Consider the following 26757-nt stretch of genomic DNA (forward strand, 5'->3'; position numbering starts at 1 on the left):
TCGGTGGTGGCTCCTGTTGGAGGAAATTCCCTCCCCTTGAAGCTGAGAATAGCTCCCTTTTTATTCGCCTTCAGTCAAACCTGAAGATGTTTTTATTTCAAAAAGCCTTTGAAACCCTATAAGGTGCCTGCTGATTTTTACTAACTCATTCCACGCTTTTACGGATGATGGCCTTTATGTTGCTTTATGTATGATGTTTTGTGTATTTTATTGTATATGTATTTTAATTTTTAGTCTGCTGTGAGCTGCCCTGGGTGCCCTTTGGGGGGAAATTGAACAAACAATTCAATGCATTGCAGGCATCAAGGGCCGAAGAGGTCTTTGGAGAAGGTTCTTTGGTGGTTGATGACATCACCGTACCTTTTGATTCCCTCCTTAGAATTTCTCCCAGTGACCCAAGCTCTCTGATGCTGCAGCTCCTTTCTGGTAACCCATGCCTAAATGGAGGCATTTCTCCATTTCTGGCAATACGAGGGGGGGATCACAGCATCTCATGACACCCTTTTTATGTAAATAACCACGAGGCACAAAGGAGCAGCAGGGCTGTTTATTGGACTCGCCCCATCCAAGCAGACCCCTCCAGCAGTGGTCTGAACATTATATTTGCAGTACACCCAAATGTATTGATTTGCTAAATCAAAAGAACAGCCTCTTGAGAGTTTTGCAAAGAAGGGTCTACAGCAGGGACCCTGATGGTGGTGGTGGTGTGTGGGGGTGGTGGTTCTCATCTGCCAACTAGCTGCTCCGTCAAATTAGTGCATCTTACAAAAGGAGTCCTGTAAAAACTAGACAGATCTATCCTGAATGTTACACTGAGTTTAAAAAAAATTAAATTAAAAAATCCAAATGCTGTATACCCAGAGAAAAGTATGTACCGGGGGGGGGGGGGGAATATATATAGCTCAGGGTATTGAAATGTACAGTACTTAAAAGAGACAGAAGCTTTTGGTCTCTGGTTCCTTTTGCATGTTTGCCAGGAAGGTATGCTGAGTGATCAAAACCTTTCAAACTTAATTAACGTTAAACACCGCACACTCACTAGCGGGATGTCTGAGAGCCAGCTTCTCAGATTTTTGGATGTAAGCCTGTTTGTTCGGCTTGGAGCCAAACTAGACAATAGCTTGAACTTTTCCTTAACAGACAGGTTTAAAAAGGCAGAAGTGGGTCAGAAGCAACCTCTGAAGCTGCCAAACGGCTGGAGGATTTGATGTAACAGCACATTGTACTGTTTGGGAGAAAGCATTAAGCCCCCTCTGTTTGCACAGCAAAAGCCCCTATTGTGAGGCTGCAATTTGTTCCAAGGTGGTGACTTCCTGCAACAAAAACAGTGGAAGGGACTTAATGCTGCCCCCTCCACTGGTTCCCTGTTCTCTTGCACTGCATCCTCAACCCTCTGATCATTAGGCAGCTTCAAGGGTTTGCCTTCTAAATCCATCTGCAAAAGACTAGTTGAAGAATTCTCTAGTTGTGGCCATCGCCCAGAGACTATCCTGAATACAGAGACACTGGCAAAAACATACTAACCCACCTGTTGGGACCATGGCGGTTTTTAGCAGACCTTCGTGAGAGATGGACACAGACCTTTGAGGATGACCATGAATGCAAAAATAGTAAAAGATCAATTCAATTTTTCCTGTAAGGGAGCCAGAAATTAGGAATTGAAGAATTCTGATCTCTGCAGCAACCCGCACTGGGCAGCCACTTCCCCCTGAAATCAGGACGCAGTGCCTTCTGGGCCGATGTGCCCAGCCTGAGTTGCTGCAAAGATTAGTTGTGAAAAAGGAGGCCACGGTGTGTGGAATGGTCAAGCTTTGCCACCACTGCACCTGAGATTATCATGACGCGCACCGCAGGCTGGAGTTTGGAGACCCTCGTTTTACAGCTTAACCCAGACTTCAGTCAACATCCTTAAACCATATTATGAACTGTTGCGGTGGGGCTGGGCCCTTGTCACCAAAAGGGCTATTTCTCTGCAAAATTCAGCAATATGACAGTAGACTCCATAGGTCATGTGATAGCACAAGAGCTTTTGTATTAAAGGAGAATAGTTTCAAAGCCCTTGGCACCTGCTGATCAAATTGCCCATCCCATAGACTTCCATGAGACTAGGGCTCCAATCCTGTGCACACTGGGAGAAAAAGTCTCCACGAAGTAAGTGGAACTTATTTCCAAGTAAACATGTTTAGTAATGGTAAACAGTTTATCAACTCAGTGTGTCATTCTGTGGCTTGGGAAGCCCAATAACCATCGTTTAGGAAAGTGGTCCCAAATTCTCAGGCCTTTGGGGAGGAATTAAAATGAATAATCACTGCTTTACTAGAAGTTTTAAGAAAAACCAATCTTAACATCTGACACTGTTGCATAAGTTACGGCTTGTCCCATTTGTAGATTATGTACATATTTACAAAAAATAAGTTAAATTACACAGGGTCTGATAAATGAGGAGGTTGGCACTCCATGCCAGGGGCTCTTTGGCCTGTCCTACGTGCAACCAAAGCCCACCTGGATAGGAGTCCGAGAGGTTTGGGGAGAGGGAGGAAGGCCAGAACGCTGAGGTTTGTGCATGGGGAAAGGGTGGGTCTGCAATAACGGCCCACAGGCGGCTGTTTCAGAGAAGGATCAGATGCCCGGGTATTCTTCCCAAAAGGTTTCCGTCTTGGCTGGGATCATGGCTACACTCCATTAGCGCTGGCTTTGCTGCTCCGGGAGGCCTTCAGTTGGGTCTAGGAAAGAGCAACAGGCAGATCTTAGAAGCATAGCTGGGGTCCGTTTTGCGACACTTGTGCAAAACACACAGCCGGCACCTAAACATATCACTGCACTCGTGTCCCATCTTCCTTCTATGGGCCCCACAGGATTCCCAGACACCAACCAGACGCATCTGCTCAGACCAAGCCTTTGCCCCTATATTTGGAGCTGGTCCCAGCTGGTGTCAATAGGCCTTGCGTGGAAGCCCCTGGTGAGCTAGGTCAGTATACTGGGGCTTGATGGTGCAAGTGGGAGCCAGGCCATGCTGGGGACAGCCCTACTTTGGATTCCTTCTGAAATCCAGGCACAGCGCTGGACTGAGCAGCCTGGCAGCTGAACAGATGCATTCACTGCTGGGCGATGGGCAGCTGGTGATCTTGCAACACCCACTGGAATGCAGGGGTTTCAAGACTGCAGGCAGAGACTGCCTGCCTTATGCTACAATTCTATGCACACTTACCCACTAAACGAGATAGACCTAGGACCGCACTGCTAGCCATGTGATGCTTTTCAATCAGACCAATGTCAGTTGCCTGAAAATACTCAGAACTCATTCTTTCCCCTTCAGGCTGCAGCCTTGTGGCCTGAGCCCAGGAGCTGACACAGTGACTCAGGGGAGGAGACTTTCACAGTGATGCTAGAGGCCAACCTACTACCCTGCGCTGGCAGTCTCTCCCCCCCCCCCCACCAATACACTGTTTCTGGCAGCAGCAAAGAGCAGAACAACCCAGCAGCATCTTATCTTCTCAACAACAGCTGTTGTGACAATGCAGAGGAAGCGGAAGTCTCTCTCTCTCTCTCCCTGTGCCTTGCTAACCTCAAGGCCCTGTTTCTGCTGCCGCACCACAAACTCCTATACAAGCTGTGGCAAGGTACACTGGTGGTCTTTCCAAAACCAGGGTTCAAGAGAAGGACCCCTCCTTGCACCCCTCCTTCCCAGACCTTTCGGGAGGTCAGGCAAAGTTCCAGCTCTTGTCCTGGACCAAGGACATCAGACCCACGTAACCCCCAGGCAATTGGGGGTTTATGCTTTTTCTTCTCCCAAAGGAGAATGGGGACAATCATGGATCTAAAATGGCTGCACACATTTCTGGCAAAGAAGGAATTTCAAGGTGGAGATGCTGTGTTGTCCCATGGTGGCAGCTCTGGAAAAAGAGGGCTTCTTCAGATCAACTGAGGCCCGTTTCCGCATTCCCAGCCGCCTGGTACACTGCTGATTCCTGAGGTTTGCTTATGGGAAGAGACCCTACCAGTGTTTCCCTTTTGGTCTCACAGCTGCCAGCAGTAATTTACCAAAATCTTGGTGGCCCACCTGAGGTTTCAAGGTCTTTTATATACCCACATCTGAACAACATTCCAATCAGGTCATTGTCCAAGGAATGGGCTGACGTAGATGTACGGGGGGCGGCAGTGGCCTGTCCCAATTCCACGGTTTTGTTGTCAACAAGGAAAAGAATCACGAAGCCTCAGCTTAGTGGTTTCATGTCCACAGCAACATCTCCAACAAGACCAGATGGGATCTCAGGTGATGGACAAGCAAGGAGCTCTTAGCTCAGGGGGTGGGCTTAGCCACACCAGACAGGACCATAAGTACTATGGATGCCAGTTTTTCTGGTTGGGGGCCCCGCATGGAGCAGCAGCTGACAGAAAGGGACCCTGGGTCCAGACTGGAAGCCAAAAGCAGCATCAATTTGCTGGAGCTCAGCCTTGCAGCCCCCCAGGGAGGGTTGAGTGGGGGGGTGTGCATGTAGTGGAAATGCACAAGATCCCTTAAGCAGAACAGCATGTGGTGTCAACAGTGGTCCCTTGCTCTGACAGGTCTGGGAAGCATGGGGTTAACACCAGGGCCTTAGAATGCAATTAAAGGGCTGTACAGCTGCAGCCACTTAAGAGGCAACAAGGTCCTTAGGCTGGGGGCGGCTCTAGAGCCACAAGCGGCTCTTTCAGCCATCAGCTGCGGCTCTAGAGTCCGGGTGAAAGTGGCGGCACTCACTGTTCCTGGAGCTCAGCCATTTGGTGGAGGCGGAGAGCCGGTGCAGCGAAGGAGAAGGCGCCTCCCAACAGAAGAGAGGGACGGGCAGAGAGCCCAGCTGGAGCGTGGCTCATCACTCCCCGCCCCAGGCATGGCAGCCCTCCTCCCTCCGCTGATTGCCACGGAGCCTCGAGGACTTGCCCAGCCCAGCAGAACTCCTCTCTCAGGAGAAGGAGGGCAAAGCCTGTGCGGGTCTACTCAGAAGGAAGTCCCACTGTGTTCCAAAGGGCCTACTCCCAGGAAAGTGTGCAGGATCGCAGCCTGAGGCGGAGAGGCTGGCCGCGATCCGGGCTGCTGGGGTTGCAATCCTATCTGCATTTTCCTGGGAGTAAGTTCCATTGATTACAATGGGACATACTTCTGACTCCCAGTCCTGTGCCTGTCTACTCAGAAGTAAGTCCCATTGTAATCAATGGAACTTACTCCCAGGAAAATGCAGATAGGATTGCAACCCCAGCAGCCCGGATCGCGGCCAGCCTCTCCTCCTCAGGTGGATCGGTGTGGCGGAGGGTTGGGGGGCAGCAGGTTGGAGCTGTGTGGGGCAGCCTAAAGGGGGGGGCTTGGGTGGGCGCTGTGGGTCCTTCCTCAGATCATTCCCTCCCCCGCACCCGCAAGAGTGCGGGGGCAGGGGAGCCTCTTCTGCGGGGGGGGGGGGCTGTGACATCGCTGTCCCCTGCTGGCGGGTTTGCTAGCAACCAAGTGCCCAGCCCCATGTCTGTCTACACAGAAGTAAGTTCCATTGGAGTCAATGGGGCTTACTCCCAGGAAAGTGTGTATAGGATTGGGCTGTGAGAGCCCAATCCCGTGCCTGTCTACTCAGAAGTAAATCCCACTGTAATCAATGGAATTTACATCACCTGTGACGGGGGGCGGCACCGGGCAGTGCGAGGAGCCAGGAGGCGGAGGGGCAGCAGCAGGACTCCCTCCGGGACCCCCATCCTCCGCTCCACCGGGCTGCAGACCAGAGACGCGTGTCCAGCAGAGCTGCCCCCTTCACTGGCCAAGGGATGCTGGCCCACCCGGGTTGCAGCCAGAGGCAGCAGGAGAGAGGCAGAGAGCTGCGGAAACGAGGGCGAGAAGAAACTCTCCTCTCCTTCCAGCCCGGCACCCGCTGAGCGCTCAAGCCCCTTCGGGCGGGATCCTCGAGGTCTGCCTGCAACAGCTCGCCCACCTCCCCTCCAGGCTGAGTGCTGCGCCCTCCTCCAGCTACGCCACTGCATGTGAGTGCCCTTGGCAGGGGTGTCTGTGTGCCTGGGTGGCCCAAAGGCTGTGCTTTCTGAGGCACCAAGTCGTGATCAGCACATGCAGCCTTCCTGGGTTTCTCCACCAGTATACCCAGTGGTACCACCAGTGGTGCTTGAGGGGTGTCTGGTGGGATTAAAAAAATGCAACACACTAAAGTTTTTTTTTTATACATAGCATAAAGGTAAAAAAAAAACTATATATGTAGTGTTATCTTCATTTTAGATGTCAAAAGGGTTTTGTGGCTCCCAAGGTTTTCTTTTCTCTGGAAAATGGGTCCGAATGGCTCTTTGAATGTTTAAAGTTGCCGACCACTGTCCTTAGGGATAAAAGAAGCAGCTGAAGGAGGAAAAGTTTTTGTGTGTAGCAGAAAGAGGAAAGGTTGGAGGAAGGAGAAAGGACTGATTGAAGGACGAACGGACTAGCTGACCCACTACTGAACCTGCTCTCTGACCAACAGACTGAGTGGTTGACAGATGGATGGACTACTGAGGATTGCTGGAACAGGGACAGCTGGAGACTGCTGGGTGGTGGAGAGCTGAGGGGGTGCTGCTGTACCCAGAAGACCTGTTGCTTTGAGAACCAGGGAGGAAGGACTTCTGCAGCCCCACAAGCAAGCTACCCATTGGTTATCTTCCCACTAGCGCTGGGGATCAGTAGTAGTTTTGTATGCAGCTAGAGCTAGCTGTGTTTGAACTAACTAGCTTAAAGTGGACATAAGTTCTCCAGACCAAATATGGAAAGGGAATTTGGCAAAACAGGGTGATTGTATGGGGATGTGTAGATATGAGAGAGAGAGAGGGGGGGGGGGCATGAAGCACAGAAGTCACTCAAGATGCTTCCAATTCTTCTCCTTCCTCAGGGAACCCTGGATAATGTGATAATTACACTGTTTCTGGTGGCAGTGGAAATTAGCACTGTGTGCAGCCAGGGCATGACTATTAAGTGTGATTTTGATGCGATCTCATGGCGGGGGGAAGCACCAGATTTCTCAGAGGGAAATGCCACCAGAGGCCATAGGAACAGCAGTATTGAGCATATAGGAAAAGTGAATCAAAACCATGGTTTGCCTTACATTTGAAGATGCGAACCATGGTTTGGTTTGATGTCTGAATTCTTATAGTTGATCTAAGTGTAGTCAATCAGACCACTTAAATATGGTTACTTGGTTTAAAAGTTGATGATTAATCAATGAAACACTCTTCAGCTGTTCTCATCTGTCTGGCAAGCTCCAAATCGGTTTACAAGATGTGACATAAAATTTTTTGGCTAGAAGTAAATGTAAAACTCACCTCTCCTGCAGGAAGCTTGACTGATACCTCAGGAGCTTGTAGTTTCTCTGTTGGCTGTGATACAAATTCCTCGCTCTTCAAGAGAGAAAGAAAACATTAAGTTTGGGGGTTCCTATCAAGATACAGGAAGGAGCAAAATATTGATTTAAACGTACAATATTGGGACCAAGGTGCTTGTAGGTACTACCCAGGGCTGGACAAAATTCTGTGGCACCTGAAGAAGTATCCTAAATACCATTTCCCTTACCTAATGGTACAAGCCGTTGCCATCACCAGAGACACTCCAGCTCACCTCCAAACTTCCATTTCTGCTCTGTTCTCCCATTTTTTGTCTAGGGAGGAGGAGCAGTGGAGGAAGGTGGTGGGCAGTGTTCTCTTTAAGCAGTGCGGCCAGAATCGTAGCCCAGTGCAGCTTCCATCAGGGCATTCCAGAGCTACTCTAGTGATGGGCACTCCCCTACCAATCTGCTACCTAAGGCAACTGTCTCAGGTGGCCTCATGGGTGAGCCAGCCCTAGTGCTACCACAGCCTTGCAGAATCTGAAGTCCCTCAGGAAATCCTTCACTTTCATGCAGTGAAAACAATAGCTCACACCCAATAGCTTATTTTCTAAAATGCACCAAATTGTTGCCTAGTTAGGCCCAAAGTTGACATGCTATTAAACTAGTTCGGAGTTTAAAAATAAAATTCTACAGTGCAGTGATGAATGTGGAAGGCTTTTAACCCTTTATCACCACATCATTTTCGTCCCTAAAATATTGGTTCCACTGGCGCAAATGACATGCCCCACCAAGTTCAGGCCTTGGGATCCCAAAAGGGATTTTTGCTAACCTTTCTTCCTTGCACTTTAGGAGCAGAATCCAGCAAGGTCTCATGATCTTTCACAGTTGCCATGTCTGCAGCACCCTCTGTCGTTGGAGGCTGAAGAAAGAACAAAACACAAAAACCCTTGACTTCCGACGAGCAGACTTCCCTCAAATGAGCAGGCTGGTTAGAAGGAGGTTGAAATGGAAGGTTAAAGGAGTCCAATCTCTCCAGAATGCATGGAGGTTGCTCAAATCAACAATAACAGAGGCCCAGCGGAATTGTATACCGCAAAGGAAGAAGGGCTCGACTAAGTCCAGGAGGGTGCCCGCATGGCTAACCAGCCAAGTTAGAGAGGCCGTAAAGGGCAAGGAAGCTTCCTTCCATAAATGGAAGTCTTGCCCTAATGAAGAGAATAAAAAGGAACATAATCTGTGGCAAAAGAAATGTAAGAAGGTGATACGGGAGGCCAAGCGAGACTATGAGGAACGCATGGCCAGCAACATTAAGGGAAATAATAAAAGCTTCTTCAAATATGTTAGAAGCAGGAAACCTGCCAGAAAAGCAGCTGGCCCTCTGGATGGTGAGGGAGGGAAAGGGGAGATAAAAGGAGACTTAGAGATGGCAGAGAAATTGAATGAATTCTTTGCATCTGTCCTCACGGCAGAAGACCTCAGGCAGAAACCGCTGCCCGAACAGCTCCTCCTGACCGAGGAATTAAGTCAGACAGAGGTTGAAAGAGAAGATGTTTCAGACCTTATTGATAAATTAAAGATCAATAAGTCACCGGGCCCTGATGGCATCCACCCAAGAGTTAATAAGGAATTAAAGAATGAAGTTGCTGATCTCTTGAATAAAATATGCAACTTGTCCCTCAAAACGGCCACAGTGCCAGAGGATTGGAGGATAGCAAATGTCACGCCAATCTTTAAAAAGGGAAAGAGGGGGGACCCAGGAAACTATAGGCCAGTCGGCCTAACATCTATACCAGGTAAGATGGTGGAATGCCTCATCAAAGATAGAAACTCAAAACACATAGACGAACAGGCCTTGCTGAGGGAGAATCAGCATGGCTTCTGTAAGGGTAAGTCTTGCCTCACAAACTTTATAGAATTCTTTGAAAAGGTCAACAGGCATGTGGATGCAGCAGAATCCATGGACATTATATATCTGGACTTTCAGAAGGCGTTCGACGTGGTCCCTCACCAAAGGCTACTGAAAAAACTCCACAGTCAGGGAATTAGAGGACAGGTCCTCTCCTGGATTGAGACCCAGTTGAAGACCAGGAAACAGAGAGTGGGTGTTAATGGGCAATTTTCACAATGGAGAGAGGTGAAAAGCAGTGTGCCCCAAGGATCTGTCCTGGGACCAGAGCTCTTCAACCTCTTCATAAATGACCTGGAGACAGGGTTGAGCGATGGTATCAAATAATCGATGGTAAGGCCACACCTGGAGTATTGTGTCTAGTTCTGGCTGCGACATCCAGAGATAGTGGAAATGGAAAAGGTGCAAAAGAGAGCGACTAAGTTGATTACGGTGCTGGGGCACCTTCCTTATGAGGAAAGGCTATGGCGTTTGGGCCTCTTCAGCCTAGAAAAGAGGTGCCTGAGGGGGGGCATGATTGAGACATACAAAATTATGCATGGGAAGGATAAAGTGGATAGAGAGATGCTCTTTACACTCTCATGTAACACCAGTACCAGGGGACATCCACTAAAATTGAGTGTTGGGAGGGTTAGGACAGACAAAAGAAAATATTTCTTTAGTCGGCGTGTGGTTGGTCTGTGGAACTCCTTGCCACAGGATGTGGCGATGGCATCTAGCCTAGATGCCTTTAAAAGGGGATTGGACAAGTTTCTGGAGGAAAAATCCATTATGGGTTACAAGCCATGATGTGTATGCGCAACCTCCTGATTTTAGAAATGGGCATGTCAGATGCAAGAGAGGGCACCAGGATGAGGTCTCTTGTTATCTGGTGTGCTCCCCGGGGCATTTGGTGGGCCGCTGTGAGATACAGGAAGCTGGACTAGATGGGCCAATTTCCTGATCCAGTGGGGCTGTTCTTATGTTCTTAACAAAGAGTTTGGTGTCACTATCAAGCTCGCAGATCCTGCAGAAATTAAGTAGTTTCACCCCAGTATCTGGGGAAAACGGCTGAGCTCTACAGCCACGCTAATCTGGGTTTGCAGCATCACCCTCTAAGGTCTTGGACACAAGTGGGGACTGTGTGGCTTTGTGCAATGTGCACCTATCATCAAGGAGGACCAGATCAGGGAAGCATTTATGCATGCCTAGGTTAGGAAAGGCAGCAGCATCTCAGCTGCTACAGTAACAGGTATATGTTACTGGGGGGATCTTCGATTCTTGGGGGTACTGGGAAAATTGCAAAGCAGCCTGCATTCTCTAGATAAGTGTCATTTCAGACTGAGGGGGAATACACAGCAAGATACAAAGAACTGTTGTTTGATATATTTAGCATTAGGGTTTCAATCTTATGTATGCTTCCCACATTGAATTTAATGAGTCACTTTTAAAGCCCTTTTTTGGGGACCTCCATTCATGAGGCCAGGCAAGGGAATTGGTATGGACACCTCATCCTGAGAACACCTCCCCAAACAGATGAAGAAGGCACTTTCACTGATGACATCTAAGCACCAGGTTAAAACCTGTCCTTGTAATCAGGTTTTCAGTTGCCTGGTCTGCCATTTTAATGATTTTAAGGCATTTTTGCTGCTCTTCCAATGTTGAATTTTAGTATTTCAAACTGTTGACATTTACTGGTCTGCTGTTTGAGAATGTCAGTTTGGGCACTAGTACAGAAAAGCAGACATGTCATACAGACATCAATTAATGTCTTGGCCTGCAATCTTACACACACCTGAAGGTAAGTCTCATTGAATTCAATGAGACTTAGTAGACATGCATAGGATTGTGCTATTGAAAACACAGGAAGCTGCCCTATACTGAGTCAGCCCCTTGACCCATACAGTTCAATGTTGTCAACACTGATTGGCAACCAGATTTTCAGGCAAGGAACTGTTCTCTGCCCTACTGGAGACTGAACCTGGGACCTGCTGCATACAAAGCAGGAGCTCTACCCCAGTCCCTGGAGGGACTGAGGCTACAATCCTATGCACACTTTCTTGGGAGTAGGCCCCTTTGAAAACAATGGGACTTACTTCTGAGCAGATCTGCATGGGATTGGGCTGTAAGTCTAGAAGGGAACTTAGAACTAAGGACGCATGTATAAGAGTGAGCTGCATATGGCAAGATAAATGTTTTAAAAATATACTGTGTTGTGGTTACAACTTCAGACCTTTCATGGTAGCCAGAAATCGAAGTGTTCCTGAGTGCGGGGAGGGGTAGACGTGAGCCAACCTTCCTTAAATGGTGGCCTTGCTCCTTGGATAAGAGCTGCTGTAGTACAGTGGGTCCCCCTTATCCTTAGGGGCCTGTGCCAAGCCTGTGGTTGGAGGCCTTCAGGATGTGACCAGAAGTTGCTGGTGCAAATTGGAAATGACTTTCAGTGAAGGCCTGAAGCCTTCTGAGGAAGCCTCAGGGGGACTGGGTGTGGCCCCCAGATAAGTAATTGCAGTGCTCCTCCCCTGGCAGATTTCGGAGTGGGGGGGGGGACAGACCTGGAATGGATGCCCCACAGATACTGAGGGCCCACCGTATTTCTAATATATCCCTCTTGGTCTTCCAATATTGCTTTCCTATTCGGAAACCAGACAGGGTTGGATCAGTTTCAAAGTTCCTGCTATGGTTCTCACTCACCTCAGCTGGAGTCACTGGTATCGGTTTGGGTTTCATCTCTGTCAAATATAAGGCACGAGAAAGCAGCAAGAGGGAAGGAGGAACATTTTCTTTTAAGTGAAGGTCCAGCCACTGTGCAAGAGAGAAGAAGGGGAGAGAGACGGGCTAGGGAATCGGAGACTTTGACTTCTGAGAAATCCTGATGCAGTGCTGGAACTTGACTACCATTCTGCTTAAGCAACCCTCATCCTTTACAAGCCTCTATCCTTGTGCACTAGCTGCCCGTTCCTGCTTGACAGCCTGATCTATTCCCCCCCCCCCCGAAGATTCTTGGTCAGTTTAAGTTGAAAAGCACACCCTACTTCATTGCCAACTTCTGATCTCGAAATGCCTTGGAGAGCAGCAGTGAGACAGAGGATAACCCTGCTGATGCAAGACAGCAGAAACTTGCCCCAGCTGAAGACCAGTCCACGGAGAAGTGCTCTGCAAGGCAGCTGGTTGGGACACCTGACCCTACTCTTGTGGCCAGGTGTTTGGCCTTTTCACATGAGGAACCGGAACCCACAGCTCCACCCACTCAAGACTCCTCACTCTTAAGGAGGCTCCCAGCAGAGAAGACACTGGGCACATCTGGAGACCATCCAGCAATGCTCCAAGCGTAGCACTCTAAATTCCTGCTAGATCTCAGCTAAGAGGTGGGCCTTCAACAGGTCTGCTTTGCTTTGACCGCAGCCTGAGCTCAATCAAGCACCTCTTAAATAGCAATGCCCATCCTGCATGGAGGTGTCCTCAGAGCCTTTGGAATGCAGCCTGCTACTTGCTGTTCCCACTCAAGCCTTGCTCAGTGCTCCTTGAAGCAGTTTCAATACTCTGACCTCCTGTAACCAACAAGGCGGGATGCATTGATAAAACAAAACCAGTCCTAGCTGGGATTTGGTGCCACCATCAAATCTGAAGGCAGAGAGGAAGAGAAAAGCTTGAGAGTGCTAAGCCCCTTTGTCTTTTGCACAGAACTATGAAAAGGGGAAACTGTCCAGGGTAACGAATGCCTTCGGCTCTCAACAGACCTGTTTTCAAGGGCCCCTCCTGTCTGCAACTTGCCTGACTCAGTTGCTCTTTCAGCTGTTCCTCCGTGAGGCCCAGTGACCTCATTCCTCTCGTCCGGCTTGCACCTTGCAGCTCTGATACGCTCAAGCCATTAACACCTTCCTTGGCAATCATCTGTGTGCAAGCAAACAGTGATCAAATGAACATCGCCTTGTTTTTTGGGCAATCAAATGCCCTCATCCCATTCAAGCAAGCATTGTGCATTCCTGAAGGAAGTGAAACTACATAACAGAGGCGTCACGAGAGGGGGGCTGTGCACTACGTTTTGCAGAGAGCCTCCCTGCAGCGTGCAAGGGACTCCCCCCCTCCCTTTTGGAGCCATGTGAGGGGGGTGGGGGAAACGGAGGCGAATGGCTCCCGAGGGGAGGGGGAGGAGCTGCTTGCAAGCTGCAGGGAGGCTCTCTGCAAAACTTAGTGCACCGCCCCCCTCTAGCTGCTACATATATAAAATAACAGAGAGAGAGAGAGAGAGAGAGATGCTAAGAATGCAAAAAATAGCTTTTTCTGGCTATATCATTGCTTGACTGGATCTTTGGCCTTCCTCAATGCAGCTTGCTTAGGTTGAACCCAAATCTGCCCTAAATGTTGCATACAAAGAACTCACATAAGAAGAACCCTACTGGATCAGGCCAAAGGCCCATCTAGTCCAGCTCACAGTAGCCCATACCAAATGCCACAGAGAGCACAAAAGACACCTGCATCCTGTTGTCATTCCCTTGAATCTGGCATTCTGCTTACTTTTAAAACCAAGAAGTTGCACATAACCATTATGGCTTGTAACCTGTGATGAACTTTTCCTCCAGGAATATCTCCAATTCCCTTTTTAAAGGCATCTAGGCCAGATATCACCACATCCTGAGGCAAAGAGTTCCACCGGCTAATTACACGCTGGGTAAAGAAATATTTTCTTTTCTCTGTTCTATCTCTCCCAACCCTCAATTTAAGTGGCTGTCCCCTGGTTCTGGTTTATCTGGTGACAATATCAACATTTTTAGGGCAGCAAACTCTCATCAATAGATCTGTCAGTGCTTGCAGCTGAATAGTAGGCAAGGAGTGATTTTAATGGGTGGTCCGAGAGTTAGCAGGCTGGTTTAGTTTTTGCTTTGTTATGTTAGTTATGCATTTCTGATCCATTACTGTACTGGAGAAAGACAGAATTTTTACAGGTGACCTAACCATGAGTAGTAGCTTGTGTTTGTTAAGCTTTAAAAGTCTCTCAAAAAGTCAAAAGTGTCAGACATTTTAATACTATGGAAGTCCAAATCAATGAACTGGTTGCAAGCCTGCAATTAATGCATTAAATATTCTTCAGGCTGTTGACGGACTTAGCTTTAATTTTAAATGTTTAATCCCCAAAAGAAGCAGCATGAAAACTGAATCTGCACAAGTTCACACACAAGCTTGAGCAGCCAGGGACTGAGGGAGGATGTGTGACCCAAGCGGTTAGACAAAATCCATTCCCGAGACAGACACGGGCAGACTATGGCTGCAATCCTAAACATCCTTACTTAAAGAATAACCCTCACTGACCTCAATAGGACTTGCTTCTGAGTATACCTGCATAGAATTACACTGGTAATTTTGTCCTCGTGTAAATTCTTTGTCTTGACATTAGACATTCTTGCAAGATCCTCCTGGACCTTGAACCTCTGCCTGGCCTGCCTCTTAAAGCCACTGTCTGATCTGCCTGCTCTTACAGAGGACAGGGGGAAGTTTCAGGAAAATGACCAGTCAAGCTGTGTCACCAGGTCTTTCAGGAATGGCAATGAATTCAAGGATTCTCAGAGAAGCAACTCTTCCAGCAGGATTCTCACGGGTATTTTTTGAGATGCTGAGGCATCACAGGAGGCTCCAAAATAGGGGGAAAATAATCAGCAATTTTCACCACAATTATCCTCGCAACAGCGCTATGAAGCACACAATCTAGCAGTCAAAAGCACTATGTCTCCATCCCTGAGACTTGAGCAGAGCTATACCTCTTAAACCAGGGGAGTACATGGCAGATCAGAAGAAGAGAACTGGTGCAATCAGAGCCATGGCACTAGCCAATCCACACCAAGCCAACATGTTCCTTACCTCATCATCAGCTTTGATAGACCGGAGCTTCATCAAAAGCTGGAAGCGAAGGAGGTTGTTGGTGCCAATGGGCTGAAGCTCAAGCAGTTTGCAGAGGATGACCAGCTGTGGCCGCTCCAAGTGCTCAAGGGTCAGCTCATCCTCAAACAGCTTGGAAAACCGCACAATCTCCTTGGTGCTGGGCTGCTGTCCGCTGTGCCGCACCTGTATCGAGCAATGCGCAGGATTCCCATGAGAAGACCCTCACCTCCCTACCCTTGACAAGCAATACAGCAAGAAAGATGCCTCTGAAGCACACCAGAGGCCCACCTAGCCCAGTATCCTGTCCCACACCAGCCCACTAGTTGCCCCCGTGTTCTCTGCAAGCAAGAGATGAAAGCAGACCCAGCCAGAGTTTCCAGGAAATTTTTGGAACCTCCTTACACAAGTGACTCAGAGGCCTTGCTAGCACTAACCTCTATGGCAGTGGTTCCCAAACCTTTCTGACTGGTGGCTCCCTTGACCTTTTGGGCCATTGGCCACAGCTCCCCATTAGGGCTATAGCTGTATAGGGCAGTGTTTCCCAAACTGTGGGTTGGGACTCACTAGGTGGGCTGCGAGCCAATTTCAGGTGGGTTGCATTGCATCTAACTCAGCCACCATTGAAAAGATAGAGCTGAAAATACAGAGCTGCTAGGCAGAGGAGGCTTCCAGTGGGAGAGAGGCATGTGCTTTGCCATGAATAGGTGGGAAGATGAGACACTGGAAAGGGGGAGGGCTGTGTGATTGGAGAAGGATCCGAGACCGTGTTCAGTTTTGACTTTTGAGGCTGAATGTTTGAATTCTGAGCTATGCAAAATAACAGCACGAGCGCAGTGTAATGAGACCTTTGGCTGATGGCGGCTTAGGTTTGAAGCCTAAACTGATGACATCGCTTCCAGGTTAAGAACATAAGAACAGCCCCACTGGATCAGGCCATAGGCCCATCTAGTCCAGCTTCCTGTATCTCACAGCGGCCCACCAAATGCCCCAGGGAGCACACCAGATAACAAGAGACCTCATCCTGGTGCCCTCCCTTGCATCTGGCATTCTGACATAGCCCATTTCTAAAATCAGGAGGTTGCGCATACACATCATGGCTTGGACCCCATAATGGATTTTTCCTCCAGAAACTTGTCCAATCCCCTCTTAAAGGCATCTAGGGTAGACGCCAGCACCACATCCTGCGGCAAGGAGTTCCACAGACCGACCACATGCTGAGTAAAGAAATATTTTCTTTTGTCTGTCCTAACCCGCCCAACACTCAATTTTAGTGGATGTCCCCTGGTTCTGGTATTATGTGAGAGTGTAAAGAGCATCAAGGTTAATGACATCGCTCGAAGTAGGTTCCAACACACTGTCATTCTAAAAAGTGGGTCCTGGTGCTAAAACTTTTGAGAACCACTGGTCTAGTGCAGTGGGTTGTTCATGCGGATTCCATTGCTCCGCTGGCTGGTTTCCACGGCTCCCTGGAGAGCCATGGCCTACAGTTTGGGAACCACTGCATTACGCGGTTTATACCTGTTGAACATACGAAGAGAACTTGGTGGCTTCTCCAGCGCTGGCTTTATTCCTTCTGGCCAGCTCTGCAATGGTCTCTTGCAAGAATTTGGCCAGTTCCAACTTGGCACTCAGCTTTTTTCTCTGCTTTTCTTCCTGAAAAGGACAACAGCACAATATTAAGTGTTTGTCTGGTGCTCTCTCTCAGTAAGTGAACAGTGCAATCCTGTGTGTCTACTCAGAAGAAAGAACCTTTGTGTTCACTGGGGCTTGCACCCAGGGAATACTTTCTTGGGAGTAAGTCCCATTGAAGAGAGTGGGGTTTATTTCTGAGTCAAAAAGGCATAGGATTCTGCCACAAATCATATTCTCCCCTTATCTCTTGCAGCTAGTCAGTTTCATCACATCCTTTCAGTCATGAAGGTTATTTTGCATACTCTGAATTTACAGGAAATCTGTCTCTGATGTTCCCAAAAGGCACTCCTGTTGGCCTTGATTAGCTTGAACCCTTGCACTGGAAAAGCCCAGTTCCTGTGCTGAAACAACAACCCATATCTAGCTACTGTTCTTGTCAATTTCCACAACCATCCCTCCCCATGCAGCTTAGGAAAACAAATCACCCTGATCATAAATGCTTTCGATGCAGCCTAGGCAGACAATCCCTGGCAGCATATGTTGGCCCTGTTGTGGTTTGCTATGTCCTGGGGGCAGCAAAGCTCAAGACTGGCTTCCATCATTTTCAATACTGACCTTTTTAGATTCTGTTTCAAAGGTCGAGGGCAGCATATCAGGAAACAGTTTCAAAAATACAGGCAGGAGAAATTCCATGAAGGGTACAATGATGAACACCAAGAAAGGAACCAGTCGGAAGAGATCAGCACACGTTCTCAACAGCTGCAGGGGCAGGAGACACAAAGCAAATGTTACGTGGCTTTTCCACCTGTTAAGAGAGTCGGGCAAGGCCCTGCTCCAAAGCACTGACTTGCAGGGAAGCTACATCGGCAGACGTGAGGAGCAGGGCCTTTACGCAGGTGGCTCCGGCGTGCTGGAATTCTGTTTCCAGATGAGCTTGCCAGTGTGCATTCCTGCTTGTTTTAAGGACACCAGTAATATGTTGTTGTGCCAGGCTCTTGATCTCCTATAGCTGCGGTTTTCAAACTCTCCGGGAGTTTGAAACCCACGGTAAGTCTTTCTGGGGCAGGGGGGGAGGCAGCTCAGGGGGCTGCAGGGACTGGGGTGCACGATCGCTCCACTCTCCATTTCCCTGACCTGGGGCGCCCTGCAGGCGCTCACGCAGGGTTCCCCGCACACAGGGACGGCTGCTGCAGGGACTGGAGGGTGCACCCCAGTCCCTGCAGAAGGGAAAGCGGAGCAATCATGCTACGCTTCCGGTTTTGCGGAGCGGGGCACGATTGCTCCGCTTTCACTTTTCCTGACCTGGGGAGCCCTGCCGAAGATTGCGCAGGGCTCCCCGCACCCCCGGGAGGCTGCAGGAGGCTTGGGCAAGTGCACCCAAGCCCCTGCAGCCCCCCCCCGCTGCCTTCCCCCTGTTTCCTGGCTGCCCCCGCCCCTTAAGGGGACAGAGGCCAGGACCCACAGGCTGGGGCATTGCGATGCCCCAGTTTAAATACCACTGTCCTATAGGACTGGAGGGTTTTAACTGGTTTTCCTGTTTTCTCGAATATGAAGTGCCTGGTCTTATTAATTTCTGCATATTGTGTTGGAAACTGGCCTGATTCTGCAACGAAATCATTTCTGCAATTAGATAGATAAGATTGGGGGAAAAGCAAATCTGAGACAAAAATAAGCATCTAACAGTAATATCCTATACTTGTCTACTCAAAAGTCCTAATGCAGTGGTTCTAAAACTGTGGGTTGGGACTGGATTTTGGGGGGGTCTCATTGCAGCTGAACAGAGCCTCCAATAAAAAACGGGTGATGTAAAGATCAGATAACTAATTGTCCCAAGCCCTGAGGCTATTCAAAAATCATATAGCTGCTGATTGCCTTGCAGAGAGCTCAGCTCCTCGCAGACTGAGCTCCTGCAATTTACAAGCATGCGTAAATATAGGGAGATAAATGTTTGAGCATCTTTTTTGGGGTTATTGTTAAATAAATAACGTCTTTCTAGATCTCCTTTTTTAAAAGTCTCATAAACCTAGATGGGCCCCGATAGAGTGTCGCTTTAAAAAGTGAGTCCTGGTGCTAAAAAGTTTGGGAACCACTGTCCTACTGTGTTCAGCGAGGGACTGAAGCCTAAAACATTATCTCCATATTATGGACTTCCCAAATGTGATTGAATGAAAGTGTGGAATACAGAAAACACTTTCTCTCAGGGCTTTATGGAAGGAGAAACGGTTGATAAGTAATGGCCCAATCCTATCCAATTTTCCAGTGCCGGTACAGCTGTGCCAAGGGGTCACGCATTGCATCTTGTGGTGGGGCAGCAGTCACAGAGGCCCCCTAAAAATATGGGAACATTTGTTCCCTTACCTTGGGGCTGCATTGCGGCTACACCGCAATGTGCTGGAAAATTGGATAGGATTGGGCCCTAAGGTGTTCACAGTGAATAATTGATAGCACTGCATGTAACAGTAGACATATTCTTGTGACATCACACTTATTGATCTTTCTATGGGTGGGGGGAAACCTGATTTAATATAAGGTATGAAGTTACAAAGAGAACAGCCTGATGAACAAGTATGATGGAATTTTTCATTAGTGGTTTTCTACAAAAAGCTATTATCAGACCTGCAGGGCAGAAGGACAAACTTCTGTTGTTCATGGTTGATAAGCTTTTCCAGAACCACCATTCAGAGCGGGATACCATAGTCTTTTGAGACTGAAGGTTGCCAACACACAGTGCTTTTCATTGTTCCGTTTTAAAGAATGGGGTTTTGCTTGGAAGCAGGTGTCAGTGCTTTGGTCATTCACATCCAACTTTTGGAAAATGTTAGGGGAGTTTGGTAGAAACAGATGACCATGCATTTTAGCAGCTAATTTTGCACGCTCTGCTGTGAGGTGCAATGGCATCATAGTGCACTGGGGGTAGGGCTACATAGCTGGACTGTCTGAAAAGCCTTCTTCTTAGCAGAAAACAGAACAAAGACACTGCCTTGGGATTCTTTACACGACAATGAATATTCTGCATGCACACACACGCGCCCCCAAAGCGGCATCAGTGTTTTGCTGACCATCTGAGAATCTACCCATCTCTCACGTTTCATAGCAGATAAACTTTTTCCTTAGATACATGTGCGTCAAGAAAGGGCTACATTGCCACTGAAAGGGCAGGGGGCAATGACAAGGCAAGGTTGCCCAAGGGTCCCATTGCATCTTGGAACTAGCAGCAAACACTAACTGCTAGAAATGGCTAAAGAGTGACTGTACCCATCATGACCTGCTTACAAGGCAGCAGCCAGGCCATGATGAGAAACAGACTGCTGGACCATCCCACCCAATCCAGCATGACTTCATCACAGAGGTGTCAAACATAAGGCCCGTGGGCCAAATGTGGCCCCTAGGAGCTCTTTAGCTGCCCCTGTGATAATTGGGATGTCCCAGCACTGCCATTTCAGCAGCAATGCTTCTGCTGAGGCTCTGGGGAGGGAAAGAGAGACAGAAGGAGGCCTCAAAAGGTGAGGAACACGATGGGGGTGGGGGAAAGGCAGACCAAGAGGGGTGAGAGAAGGAGATGCTGCCAAAGTGCTGAGAGAGCCCAATTATCACAAGGGGTGCCCTTTCAGCAGCGCCACTTCTACTTTGGTGTCACTTTGCAGGCCACCTTTCAGCTACTGAACCGCGAAGTGATGTTGTGGCAGAAGCAGCGCTGCTGAAAGAGTGGCCCTGCATCATAATTGGCTCTCCCGTATCTTGAAAATATGATCAAGATGTGCACATTTTCTCTTCTGTCATTTGCAGCTAATGAGTTTCTATGTGCAAGCAAAGTGCTTCTTTCTGGTCATCATCTGCCTAATGACATGATTTCCTGTTTAATCATGTCACTTTTGGCCCTCTGCAGGTGGTGTGAATGCTATTTGGCCCATGATACGAAAGACGTTTGACCCCTGCTTTATCAGACTAGTGAGCGAGACCTGGTGAGAGCCTGAAATTGGGATGTTCGGGGGGATGAGTCCCTCCTGCTGAAGAAGACTCCAGAAAACCATCTGCCTGCTTTGTTCACCATCCAGGGATGAAGAGGGTCCGTTAAGGAGGGAGGAACTGGCCTGATGTGCTGGTTACTGCGCTTGCCTTCCCCAAAAGCCAGCCTATGCTCACCCTTCGCCTTTCCCTCCTGGTGAGGACCTGTCCATGCAACAGTCTCCACACCATCCTAGCAGCAACTTGTGTATCAATCCAAAGCAAGTGGAATCCATTGTAATAGTGTCTCAATTCATCCACAATCCTCTGGCGTAACGATTTCTTGGCCTCTGTAACTGGGGCTGCCGGAACTTTGGTCAGTTTTGTGTCCGTTTTTACAGTACTTTGGTCAGGAAGAGGTTTGTCCTTCAGCTCCTGGTGCCAGCAAGCTGACGTGTGAAGCATGCGTAGGGGCTTTGTTTGCGAGTGAGGTAGTCCAATGCCCTGCTGCAGGCCAAAGGGCAGTTGCTGGCTTTCAGAGTCCTTCAGGTACGTTCGGTTAAGGTGGGAATCCATCAGCTGGACAAATGCAACTGACGGGGAGCAGCTGGAGTGTACAAGCAGATGAGGTCCCCTGGAAGAGGGAAAGAGACAACAGTTACTGCTGCAACAAAATAAAGGTGCTCGAGTTAAAAGGATGCATATCTCAATTGGTCTAGGTAATTGGCCAACATTTGCCAGTTGGCCAATATTTGCAATTGGCACTGAATTTGCCCTCACTCTGTTTCAGCAGTTGGGCTCCTGCCTGCGATGCTGTTTTGTTAGACTTTAGAGAAGTGTTTCTCAAACTGTGGGTTGGGACCCACTAGGTGAGTCGTGACCAATTTCAGGTGGGTCCCCATTCATATCAATATTTCATTTTTAATCTATTAGACTTGATCCTATCATGGGATGTGACTGCATTTGGGGATATGTTACAGACCTGTATTTTTAACAAGTTACTATGTATAATCTTTTAACAATGATAGTCAATGGGACTTACTCCTGGTAAGTGTGGGTAGGATTGTTAACAATTTTGTCTGCTTGATGATGTCACTTCCGGTCATGACATCACTTCCAGTGGGTCCTGACGGATTCTTATGCTAAAAAGTGGGTCTCAGTGCCAAAAGTTTGAGAACCACTGGTTTAGAGAGCAGGGATTTCCAGCCTTTAGGAACTCGTGGACCACTAAGGCAAAAAAAGGAATTGTTGTGGATACATGCAACCCCCACCCACAAACAAAAAATACCATTAAATTTGTAAATAATTAGATAATATTTATTAGAGATTTATTGATATATTATTTATAGAGATTTTGTTGCCAGCTATGGCTGAGAGCGGTCTGTTCAAAGCCCTCTCTGGTGGTCTTTGGGAAAGTGCCCCCCAAGCAAGTAGTCCCCTATGGACTACCAAAGAGGGCAAAGAACAGAATGACCACAGCCGCAGCCATGATATTTCAGAACTCTCTGGTGGTCCAAGGAGGAACGCTTGCTTGATGACACGCTGGTCATGACAGAAGATAATCTTTTTTTTCCTGAGACCTCACAGATCACTTCTCAGGAACTCACGGACCACAGTTTGGGAACCAGTGCTTTAGAGCAGGGGTGCTCAAACTTTCAACTTTAGGGATGCTGGACCTTTAACAAGTGTATAGAAGAGAGAATTTCAGCAGGTGCAACTTGTCATCCCACAGATGACAAGTTGCACCTGCTGAAATTCTCTCTTCTATACACTTGTTAAAGGTCCAGCATCCCTAAAGTTGAAAGTTTGAGCACCCCTGCTTTAGAGACACTCAGAAGCCTTGAGGCTCTCGTGTGTTTTGGAACACCAACACAACTGCAGAGATGGGATCCTACCCTTGTCCAATGTCTGGGAGAAGCACGGAGGCTTATTTCAGAAGTTCTGCTGGGCTACACTGAACATGGAAGCCTGCTTACTGAAGTTAGGTATATACAGCACAGGTCACGAACCCTGGCACATAGTTGAACTCTGGCAGGCAAGCATGGGGTTAAAACCTAGGCTTTGAGCAGTGGATGTGCTGCACAGCTGCAGCTAGTAGAGGTAGCCAGGTCATTACAGGGATAAAAGCAGCACCTGGAGCAGTGAGTGTGTGGGTATAAATAGAAGGAAGTTGGCAAGTGGAAGGAAGGAGTTTGGAGGAAAGAGGATGGACTGAATGAACAGAGACTGGTGTGTGGCTGCCATGCCCAGGAGCTGCTGGGAGCCAAGGTATTGCTGCAGTGGGCAGAAGAGTGGAGGAAGGAGGAACTCTGCAGGTTGAACAGGTGAGCTACCCTAGAGGTGGTGTCCAGCAGAGCTTTCTGAAGGATCAGGGCTATTTTGAGGGAAGAGGGGAACTAATTAGTTTAAAGTGGGCATACATTCTCTAGACCAAGTTTAGAAGGAGAATTTGGCAAATTGCCTTTCTGCTTCAACACTGTTAACAGTGATGGGCTCTAGAATTTCAGAGGAGAATCTTTCCCTACTGTACCCTACCCACAGATGCCAGAGACTGAACCTGGGACTTCCAGCACACAAGGTATATGTTCTACCACTGACCTACAACCCCTTCCCCAACAAATTCCATCTCTGTGAGTGGGATATAAATATACTGAATAAATAAAATTAATGCTAGTCTTCCATAAGGCTGATGGTTGATTTTTAAAGCTGAATCCCTTGCTATGATGCTATTTTCATTGCCGGAGTAGGAAAATACTGCTTCTCTAAGCCTTCAATGACTGAAAACTGGGCCATGCTATAATCCAAGTCTTTTTCTTACCTGGACCTGGCCACTGCAAGGAGAATGTTACAGCTGTAGAAGGCCATGTTGTTGCCTTGGAGATGAGTGAGTCTGTTTGGTGTCTATGGCCTGACACAGAGAAACACAGCGTTTTAAACACACATTCCCTTGAGAAAAAATAATCCACACAATTTAAGAGAGCAATAAACAATGTATATAGAAGATTGTTAAACAGATCTGTACCTCTGTAGTCTTCAGCTATAAATATCACAGTAAAACATAATTTAAAGGATGACTTAAGTGTTGTAAGCATTTTGGATACAGCTGGATAAACTTTTTTAAAATAAACCAAACAATAATTCAATTACAGATACGGTTTTTGTCTGCTGGTGTCCTTGTACATAGAATTAAAAGCCACCAGACACTATACAGCAGCAAATACTCAAGATACACATCTCAAAAACATAACATGCAAAAGGTCCTTAAGTAACCTTCCTGATCAATGAGCTTCTATTCATTGAAATATTTTGATTTTCATCCACTTGACTTTCATCTGCTTTGCTCTTTCAGCCATTTTAAATTATGAACACATTTCAAATTTCATCCATGTGTTTTCCTCTTTCATGCAGCTTCCCATGAGGATTATTGACGTTCTGGTGTTCCCCATTTTGGTTTATTTGGGTTTCACATGTATTTGCTTGTTTATATAGTAATTTACTTTTCGCTGGCCAAAATAAATTTGCAAGCTAAAGAAGGTTAAATTTTGATAGTCATCCATATTTGACTTGCACCCATGCTCTGGTTTCTAACCAGATGGAACTGCAAGGCTCTGCACCCAGAAATTCAGCTCATAACGACCAATTTCTGCCTTTCCTTGAAGGACCCAAAGGCTGCTTACAAAGGTAAGCTAAATCTTAGCAATGCTCTTGGCATCAGTGTTTTGCGCTGTTAAATGCATTTTCTCTAGCATCTGGACTAGACTGCTATAGTAGGCAGTCTACATAGTAATTTCTGTGCTACTACCTGGCCCCATGCTGTACAAAGCGCGGCTAGAGGGGGTGCAAAGCACTAAGTTTTGCAGGGAGCCTCACTGCATTGTGCAAGTGGCCCCTTCAGAGACTTGAAGGGGAGTCATGAGGGGTCAGTAGGTGTCACCAGAGGTAGTATAAGAGCCTCCTGACAAATAGCTTGTTGTTGTCCCCCCTTGCTGGACTTTTATGGTTAATTGAAGGAAAAGAACTTTTTGCATAACAGCGCAATACTATGCATGTTTGCTCAGAAGTAGGTCCCACTGTATTCAATGGGACAAACACCCAGGTAAGTGCATATGGGATTGCAGCATCAGAATGCTTTTTCTTTGTCAACAATTCCATTATTAATCACTATCCAGAGACATACTTATTCTGCCAGAACCTGGAAATTGTAAGAGGAAAATTAAATGACAGCCCTAAATCATGATGACTTGAGAGTTAAGCCCAGCAAAATAATGGAACCTCCCTTAGAGAAGATATATTTTGAGAGCTTCCCTCTCAAAATATATCTTCTCTAAGGAAAGTTCTGTTCATTTGGCTGGACAGCTCCATAACAAAGCACCTTCTCTGCTCATAGATTCAATACCTAGCAGTACCTCCAAGTAGGGCAGAGGAAAAGAGTGCTATCTGAAAATGGGGAGAGGGGTCCTTGCAGTGCTTTTGTCCTGGGGCCCTCCCATAATTAAAATCACCAGTGGTTATGCCTAGAAGTGGTTTTTTCAGTTATAGCGAAATAAAAACATGACACTGCTTTTGTCACTTCTCATTTTTGTTTTTTAAAAAACTGCAATATATAAAACCATTTTCTAACATCTCTACATGCAAGTGGTTGCATCTGCTGACACTATACCACCTATATCACCTACCTGGTACACTTTTAAAGCCACTATAATTTCTAAAAACGCATTCTTGGAATAAAAACACAACACTGTTTTCTACACTTCTAACTCTGGAAAACACCAAAATCCACGAAAAAATAAAACTGCCTTCACCCCCCTCTCTGTTTGGAATGGAAAACAAACTTGCTGCCCTAGGCATGCTGGGGTTGCCATTTTTTTTCTTAAACCACCCTTTGCTGCCTTGTCTTCTCCAACTGCAAACATCAGCAGGCAAGTATGCACAGAACAATGTTGTGGAGAATATAGCCTTCTCCTATTAGCTTCTCTTTGATCCAACTTTAAAGACCCAAGAGCACACCTTTTTGGGTCATCTGGCAACCCCAGTTATCACTGGAGCAGCACCAGCACTTAGAACAAAATTAAAGTGGCATTATACCAGGCAAGGAAGAACCCCTAGTCTTAAACCCCTGGAGAGCAGCTGGCAATCACAAGAACATAAGAACCCACCCACCCCACTGGATCAGGCCCAAAGCCCATCCAATCCAGCTTCCTGTATCTCATGGTGGCCCACCAGGTGCCCCAGGGAGCACACAAGACATCAAGAGACCTGCACCCTGGTGCCACCCTTTGCACCTGGCATTCTGAGGCAGCCTACTTCTAGAACCAAGAGGTCCCACATACCCATCATGACTTATAACCTGTGCTGATGGACATTTTCCCCCAGCCCAGTGCACTAACTCAGTGCAGTAGTGGCAGGTAGGCAGTGTGGAGTAGTGGTTAAGGTGACCAGATACAATGGAAGGCAGAGTACCTGTCCCTTTAGCCATCCTATAGAAAAGACAATGCTGACAGGTGCAGCTTTTAAAACCTTCCCTGTTGAGCTGCACCTGCCAACCTCCCTCTTCTATGCAAGGGTTGAAGGCAGAGGTACTCTGCCCCCCCCCTTTGTACCTGGGCTTCCTAACCACTGCCCACCTGCCCCCTTTTGTACCTGGGCTCCCTAACCACTACCCCACACTGCCTCCCTTTGTGCCTGGGCTCCCTAACCACTACCCCACAATGCCTCCCTTTGTACCTGGGCTCCCTAACCACTGCCCCCCTTTGTACCTGGGCTCCCTAAGCACTACCCCACACTGCCTCCCTTTGTACCTGGGCTCCCTAAGCACTACCCCACACTGCCTCCCTTTGTACCTGGGCTCCCTAACCACTACCCCACACTGCCTCCCTTTGTACCTGGGCTCCCTAACCACTACCCCACACTGCCTCCCTTTGTACCTGGGCTCCCTAACCACTACCCCACACTGCCCACCTGCCAATACCCCCAGGCACACCTACCCCTCCCTCTGCGCACTGCAGACAGACCCAGTCCCTTCGAGGAGTCGCGCTGGGGGAGGATCGAGGCGGATTCAGGCTCTCGCTCACCTTCTGCCCGGAGCTCAGCCGAGCCGCCCCT

General features: G+C 47.9%; 1 protein-coding gene across 1 annotated transcript; it reads right to left on the bottom strand.

The window, feature by feature from the left end:
• Positions 1-548: 548 nt before the first annotated feature.
• Positions 549-26757, bottom strand: LETM2 (leucine zipper and EF-hand containing transmembrane protein 2). The gene is made up of 11 exons (XM_066639461.1): positions 26727-26757; positions 23474-23563; positions 20854-21289; positions 17326-17469; positions 16597-16731; positions 15058-15261; positions 12976-13095; positions 11896-12006; positions 8146-8235; positions 7315-7389; positions 549-2723 (listed from the first exon to the last, which is right to left on the bottom strand). Exons 2-11 carry the CDS (start codon positions 23518-23520, stop codon positions 2673-2675), a joined length of 1413 nt encoding a protein of 470 aa, XP_066495558.1. The 5' UTR covers positions 23521-23563; positions 26727-26757; the 3' UTR covers positions 549-2672.

The sequence above is a fragment of the Tiliqua scincoides genome, chromosome 11 (genome assembly GCF_035046505.1).
Source record: "Tiliqua scincoides isolate rTilSci1 chromosome 11, rTilSci1.hap2, whole genome shotgun sequence".
NCBI lineage: Eukaryota > Metazoa > Chordata > Lepidosauria > Squamata > Scincidae > Tiliqua > Tiliqua scincoides.

Excerpts from the sequence above, each read along its gene's own strand:
- LETM2 (XM_066639461.1), bottom strand. The coding sequence starts at position 23,520 with ATGGCCTTCTACAGCTGTAACATTCTCCTTGCAGTGGCCAGGTCCAG. Across the intron at positions 12,007-12,975 it reads TGAAAGAGCAACTGAGTCAG|TGGCTGGACCTTCACTTAAA; the intron begins GCAAGTTGCAGA and ends TCTCTTGCACAG. Across the intron at positions 8,236-11,895 it reads TACCAGTGACTCCAGCTGAG|CCTCCAACGACAGAGGGTGC; the intron begins GTGAGTGAGAAC and ends TTCTTTCTTCAG.